The sequence below is a fragment of the Phoxinus phoxinus genome (assembly GCF_949152265.1).
Source record: "Phoxinus phoxinus genome assembly, chromosome: 5".
Taxonomy (NCBI): Eukaryota; Metazoa; Chordata; class Actinopteri; order Cypriniformes; family Leuciscidae; genus Phoxinus; species Phoxinus phoxinus.
In genome coordinates, this window is record NC_136880.1 from 29,730,354 (window position 1) to 29,738,115 (window position 7,762).

Below are 7,762 nucleotides of genomic sequence, written 5' to 3' on the forward strand. Positions count from 1 at the left end.
CTGTCAGAAGTGAAAGGCATTGCACAGACAGGTGAGCTCATAGCACGGGTTTCCCTCCAGTGCGTTTTCCCACATTCTTTACGGTAGAAGTCACCCCTGATGAATGAAAACATTGCCCACCATGTGCAGATGGACAAAAGCGGTCGTTTCATGGGCAGGTGTTATTTCTTTAAGCTGCGGTGAGTGTTTTCCCTCTTATTCAGATGTCAAAACTACTGCAGTTTTACAAAACAACCACTCAAATGCATAAAGACACAACAACCAACAGCATCTGATAATTGTTTGATGGAATGTGTCAAACAATACATATTTTTTCTGTAAATGTTTTTGCTGGTCGATTTCCAGATTTGATGCTCAGCTCAATTCATCGGCTGTTCAGTTTTTTTAGGAAAACATTTCAAAACAACTTATGTATGATAACCCACACAACAAAAAATTCTGTCATCATGTATATTCAACCTCATGTCGTTTCAAACTGTTTTGTTCATACAATGAAAGTCAATGGGGTCCAAAACAACACTGGAAAAAAAAAGAAGTAAAACACTGAGACATTTTCTAAATATATTTAATTGTGTTGCACACAAGAAATAAAGTCATAAAAGTTTAAAACAATATGAGGCTGAGTATATAATAACAGAAATTTCATTTTTGGGTGATTTTCCTCCCCCTTTAAGTTATACCGCAAGGTACGCCTAATTACTTTTACACTCATTTTAATTACTAATACATTTGTCCTTGGCATGCACATACAGTTCTTGATGACTGAGTATGAATGTGTCACAGAATTCTGTTTGGAAAGTAAAAAAAAAAGGAAGAACACTTTTGTTTTTGTAAATATTTCTTCAACGTTGTCTGGCATTTGGGAGCGCAGGGCTGTATGGAACGACTCCTCTTGTGGACTTTTGACCCCAGACACATGCAGTCATTCACAGAGACAAGTTTTGTGTCCCCAGACAAGAGTTGCTCCAAAGCAGGCAGAAGCTATTACACTTGAAGACAAAGAAGCCTCCAGGGGAGATGAGAGACATGGAGCAGTGACTGGGAGAGACTGAGCAGCTACTGGAAGTTACAAGGGCATGAATGATTTTTTAGAAGTACTGCATGGGCTATGTCGGATTTCGGGCTTCACATTTAACACAGTCGTATTTTTCCTTTTCTTTTCCCATGATTATCTATAACCCTGGTCCACACCCTTGGTAGACCATGTGCTGTTTTTCCTTAATAAATTGATGAATCCTTAATTCTCCTTGATAAATTAGCAATTTACCGTTCCTTTTTTAGGTTGTTGATGGGAGAGTATTAACAGTGGGTTTCCCCTCCTGCGCTGGTGATGGGGGATAATTACTATTCTGGAGACTCTAGATTAGATTGTAATTGAAATTCAAAGTGCCTAAATGAAAAGCCGGTAGAAAGACAAACGGAGGGAAAGGCAATTGAGGCCATCAGCCACAGTAAATGCCATTATTTGGTTCATGTGCAATGATTTAGCAGTTTGGCATCAGTATAACTTTTTTAGTTTGAGTCTTGGTTAATCTGCTGTGTGCGGTTACACTTGCCCTGCGGCCGTTCAGACCACCTTTGAGTCACTAGAGGTTTTGTCCTCACCTGTACCTTGTCTTGTCTGAGATTCTGCAATGGGTCTTTATCATGGTCCAGTGGAAGTGAAAGGACTCGTCCTTTTGTCATTCTTGTATGCTAGACAAGCACAGGAAGATCGAGTGGACAACTCTGATGGTGGTCGTTGCAGTGGACACAAATATTTGCTCCCATGTCCACACAAATTTGTCTGGGTGGTTGAGTCGGTGAGCGATAGGTAATTACCTGCACTCAAGACACCACAGAACAATGAAAGGGAAAGGAGCAGATCTTCTGTTTAAATTGATTATAATTTTTTTAATTGTAAGGATTTTCGAATGAAACGAAATGCATAAGTTATGTAATAAATGGCATATGGCATAAACTTATACATCCTATTTTAATGTAATGTTTATAAGGTTTCTGCAGTATTGAACACAGGTGTGTGTGTGTGAATTCAACTATGTAATCAGTTAGTACAAGCAGGAGATCCAGATGTTTTATAGATGCAATTGATTATGGGTGTGTGGTGACTGACTCAGCCGTTAGTCACTACATTAAGCAACAAAATGGAGAGGTATAATGATGAAGGAACCTGTGTACCCTGAAAGGCAATTCTTCTCAACATGTCTTAAGGAGTGTTGCTACAACATGCCTGTTTGCCATTAATACAAAAGTGATAAATAGATATGTATGCATGAATTCAGGCTGGAATCTGTTGGGTCAGTGTTTGATTGTCCATCCGTGTGAGAAAGTTAACTGCAGCTACTTTGACTGTGTTTGTATCATAATCTCATTTACATGTATCAGTGTAACTAGTTCATGTAGTTAACAGAAGATGAATATCAATGCTAAAGAAAAAAAAAATTATACATGCAGCACATACTGTATAATATGGGTGTAAACAGTGATGTTTGCTGCACATATATACTTGCCAAAGCTCACGTATCATTTACAAGCCATAAGTGTGTAAGGGTGGAGACTCTGGGATTGTGTTCCTTCATAAAATCAACATTTTCCTTATCTGATCTCCCTAAAAATTCAACAAAAAAGGCTGGCATGTCTTAGACAGACTAAATACTCACTAATCTGCTGCTTTATTTAGAAAGCAATTGTTTTACACAAACATTATAAAATGTTTTTATTTAGAAAATATCATGCAATTGAAGTGTTGCTCAGGCAGCTTAAGTCGGCTAATGAGTATAATTTTTTGTTAAATATATCATCAAAAGCCAAATACTGTGTGCATTTGCGTGTGTGTGTGTGTGTGTGTGTGTGTGTGTGTGTGTGTGCAAATATGAACATGCCTGCTTGTTTTATCGTGCCAGTAGTTTAGTGTTAGTCTATCACAGTATCTTTATCTGTATATTATCAGGGAAATGCTGTAAAAACCAAGAAGGAAATTCTAAGTAAGTCCATGCAAACATAACTCGTATCTGGGCATATTTACAATATTGAAAAGTCACTCAAAAAATGTAAGTTGTTTTTGTCACTGTTAGTAAAAAGCGACAACATGAAAAAACAACAACAACATGAAATGCACACTGTTTCTTATAATATTTATTAAGGGATTTATTTCTGTCCCCTGCGTTTTCCAGGACCGACATACATTTTTTATTCTCTTAATAAAATATTTGGTATGTGGGCATATCTGTTTATCTTTAAAGAGACGCGCATTTTTATCCATAATGTTAATCTAGCTTCACTCGTGAATCAGTTAAAGTGGACAGTGAAACAAATCCACATTAGGCATCTTGTAAATAGGCTACAACTGAATGTCTCCGGCAAGACGGTGTCCTGTCTGCCAATCTGCAATCTCCTTAATTGTGTTTAGAAAACAGAGTGGAAAAAATTAAACCAATTTCTTTCAAAATTTTAACTCTCGTTTCTTTCGTAGCCTACATTTTAAGGCTCTTATCGCAAAATCCAAAAATAGGCTGTTTTGAAAATGTATAGCGGTCTAAACAAAATAAATAATAATAATAAACAACTAATAATGGTACACAATGCAGCTTTGATGTTTTAAATCATAGACATAGCCTACATGATACATGATATTTATAGCCTATGTGTGTAAGTGTGTGTGCTCTACGCGAGAACAGGTTGTGTTTGAATATTTCGCACATATGTTGCCTTCAGTTGTAGGCCTACTACATTTTAACAATTAAATTAAACTTACTCTGCTTGTGCTGGGGGAAAGGACACCCTTTGTATTTCAGGAAATTCTATCCATTTCCATTTCCATTTCCACCTCTCTCTCTCTCCAGACAATGCAATTGTACCGGAATCTGAATTACGTAGAAAGGGTAAAAATAACTGGACTATATAAACCGACAGAATTTAAATTGTGCAAATGCTGCTGGTTTGCACAGAGCAGAAGAAACGGCTCTGCAAATATTCAGCATACTACAGCCAACAAATATTTGAGGCAATTTTGAAATAAAATGTCTAGTAGGCTTTTTGTAGCCTATTCTACCTACACTTTAACTGTGACGGGGATATTTAATGCCACGTCTTGAATGCATCAGGTGGAATAGAGTATTTTGGTTAAAGCCTTGTCTCTAAAATAAGCCCGAGAGCATTAGGCCATTCATTTACATTTTAATCAACTGAAAGAGGAGGTCTATTGACTCAGAGATCATTAACCTAACATGTACTGCATTGTTGAACATTGAGATTATCATGTTGTTTCGATGGCTCCGAGATTTTACAGCTGGGTTTTCAAATGCTAATTAAGCAGGAGTTCGATCTGGATAAATTAATACCTATCAGACACATGAGATCAGGGCCATTTTAATACGAATGAAGAGGCGAAACTCACAGTAATGTGGCTGGTTGACTGAAACATTTGGCTCCACATTATATAACATGTTTGTTTTAATAGTAATTAATTTAGCCTATGATTTCTGTTGTCCTTTTGAAACATTTTCTTTTGTTGTTTGCATTATTATTTAGGCTACCACACACATTTAATATAGACCCTATAAATAATAAAATAACAAATAATTTATATTGAATATTTTCAACACATTTTAATATATTTATATATATATTTTAAATAATTCGCCAAGATAATACTGTTTGAATGGCCCTCCAATAAACTACAAGAAGTTTGGCTGAGCATGGGGTTTGTGGCGCCCCCTTCAGCACTCAAATTACACTCAGGGGGGAACGTCCAATGAATGACAAATTCGACAAGCCGCTGCGCTTACATTTCATTACTATAATTATTTGGAGATAAAAGTTTTACTTTGTTCTTGAATCTACACAATCGTACGAGTATGATGAACCGAATTCTTATTAAATATGGTGTGATGTGAGAATTTATTTGCAATGATAGGCTACTGCAACAGCGGGTTCACCGTGCAGATTTTAGAGTGTCTGTTATCCTCCAGAACATAGAGTAGGCTATCTAAGTTGTCTTCACAATTTTTACGTTTTAGGCCATTAATTATACGTTTCATTATAGGCCAATATAATTGACAATATTTACATGTTGTTAAGGATAGAGTAAATACTTGATAGGCTACAACTACATGACCAACGTCACGAGGGCACGCCCACACGACACTCCTTATAATGGGACAGGTAGGAAGCCAGTCAAACGTATTAGAGACGCATTGTCTGTCTCGGACTGAATGAGACTGAACAACTCCCTTACATTTGCAACATGGCTCTTGCAGATGCGATGTTGCCTTCGATAAATACTTTTTCAAGCAACCAGATTTTAGACCAAAAGCAGTCTGACATTGTTCGGGTGAGTTCAACTCTTCATTTAAAGTTATTTAAGGTAGACTTTTTTTTGAGTGTTGAAGTATTTTGAGTGTTTAACATGTAGGCTAAGTATTTATACATTTTGTTGTGTATTTTAGGTAAACTAATCCCAGGAGTTATCCTAAAAATTTATGGTAAATAGAGGTTAAAAAAATTAATCAGAGGAGAAAACCATTGCGACATTAGATACCTTTCCTTAAAGGCCTAGCTATTATAATCGTATAGTAGCTTCATTGGGAAAACATAAAAACTGTCATTATAGCCTATAGCCTACATTGCATTTGCAAGAACTAATTGTTTTGTTAACATAATGAAAGATAGTTGACGTTTGACTGTTGTGAACCCCACCCCTCACACACACACACACACACACATAATTTAGCCTACACACTGTAAAGCTATCTTTATAAATATTATTGCTTAGTGGATTTTTATTTTTTTATTTTAATCACCGATCATCTGAGAAAGGTGTCTAACCCGAATGTTTTTCCTCCCTCAGGACTGGAAAGTTGACCCGACACTTGGAGACGTGAGACCCCTCATCGAGGTGGAGTTCAGCATTGTCGAATCTCCATCTTTGGCCAAAGACGAGGACGATCTTTCCAAGTTTTTGGATCTAGAGTTCATTCTGTCCAACTCGGTCACGTCTGACATTGACAACAACTCAGCGCAACCGCCGCCCACCTATTCTCTACCGGAGTCACCCGAAAGCTGCAGTACTGTGTACGACAGCGATGGATGTCACCCGACGTCGAACGCTTTTTGTGGCAACAACTTTACCGCACGCCCCGGCCACAGTCTGGTAGCCGAGTTGTTTACCTCGGACATTAATTATCATGGCGACTCGCATGATTTTAAAGACAGACATGTAGACAGACGGGAGTACACTGAACTAAGGGCTCTAAACTGTCGAAACCATGTGTCCACTTCTAATAACGTCGGATACAAAATCAAATCTGAAAACCACGAGCAATCCTGCATGATGGCCAACGACTACGTGGGTCATTATTATGGACAAGAACCCCAGCGCGTGATGACTTATGGGCATCACGTGCAACACGATGTGCCTCGGGACATTTTAGGGAGGAAAGACTGCATCCTAACAGAAATGAACTCTCACCATCACATTGACATTGCACATCAACAGCAGTTCATGAATAGCGCGCCCTTTCCTCCTCAATACGCCCAGCATCAGCAGTATCACGGACATTACAGTATGTTTTGCGAACCATTGCGGGCAAATCACCCGGCCATGCCAGGTGTGATGCTGACTCCACCATCCTCACCGCTCCTGGGATTTTTAAACCCAGAAGACAGCAAGCCAAAACGAGGGCGTCGGTCATGGGCACGAAAACGGACTGCGACGCACAGCTGTGATTTCCCCGGATGTGGGAAAACGTACACGAAAAGCTCCCATTTGAAAGCGCACATGCGGACACACACAGGTACGTGGTGGAGTTTTATTTCACATGTTGTTTTGACTTAATTTCTGACTTTTAACGTTTTGTTACACAATAATAGGCTAAATGTTTCCCCCGTTCTGTTCACAGGTGAGAAACCCTACCACTGCACTTGGGAAGGCTGTGGCTGGAAGTTCGCCAGGTCAGACGAGTTGACGCGTCACTACAGGAAACACACCGGACACAGGCCGTTTCAGTGCCACCTGTGCGAGAGAGCTTTCTCCCGCTCGGATCACCTGGCCCTGCACATGAAGAGGCACATGTAGATAAAAAGAGAGAAAAAAGAGACTATCTATTTTAACCGACAAGAGAATTTTATATTGTTAAGACAATTCCTATTTTGGGACAGCAGTTATTATGTGAATAGCAGTATAATGTAATTTGCTTTAAATTATGTCAGTATTTAATAGAAGGAGATTCTTGTTCAATTTAGAAGGTAAATTATGTAGTACTTTCCCAGATGTATAAAAACGGGGCAGGACCCATACTTTTGTATAGGCTATATGTTTTTTAATCTCCATTTAAACATTTGTATCAAGTACGGGAGTATTTTTTTCTTGGATTTTCAGAATTAAAAGCATTGTCTTTTTTTGTACTCAGCCTTTTGTCTCATTTTCTTAAGTTACTTATTTCTACACAAAGAGCATAGCACAAATAAGTTTTCCTCCATAGAAATACTGGGTGCAAACCAACAAAATTAATTATTCATGTAAATTGATAGCCTATAATTATCTATAATAGATAAATAATAATATTTATTAAAAAAAACAAATTTAAAAAGTTTTTCATGTGAATTGTAGGTCTATACTCTTCATGTAGGGCCTATAGCCTAAATATTTGACTTTTTACAAATGTCTAATGCCTAGTTAGGCCTACTTATCGTCACTCTAAATTCAAAACTATTATAATCCTCTTAATCATCACAAATATTATAAATAGTACATTTAGTCGTC

General features: G+C 37.9%; 1 protein-coding gene across 1 annotated transcript; it reads left to right on the plus strand.

Annotated features, from left to right (window-relative positions):
- Positions 1 to 5,168: 5,168 nt before the first annotated feature.
- klf17 (Kruppel like factor 17) lies at positions 5,169 to 7,409 on the plus strand. Its single transcript, XM_079614520.1, has 3 exons — positions 5,169 to 5,332; positions 5,849 to 6,794; positions 6,900 to 7,409. The coding sequence occupies exons 1-3, from the start codon at positions 5,246 to 5,248 to the stop codon at positions 7,073 to 7,075; spliced, it is 1,209 nt and encodes a 402-aa protein (XP_079470646.1). The 5' UTR covers positions 5,169 to 5,245; the 3' UTR covers positions 7,076 to 7,409.
- Positions 7,410 to 7,762: the final 353 nt, after the last annotated feature.

Bases quoted from the DNA above. Each gene is read 5' to 3' on its own strand.
- klf17 (XM_079614520.1), top strand. From the start codon at position 5,246: ATGGCTCTTGCAGATGCGATGTTGCCTTCGATAAATACTTTTTCAAGC. The intron at 5,333-5,848 runs GTGAGTTCAACT...TTCCTCCCTCAG, and splicing joins AGCAGTCTGACATTGTTCGG to GACTGGAAAGTTGACCCGAC. The intron at 6,795-6,899 runs GTACGTGGTGGA...TTCTGTTCACAG, and splicing joins GCACATGCGGACACACACAG to GTGAGAAACCCTACCACTGC.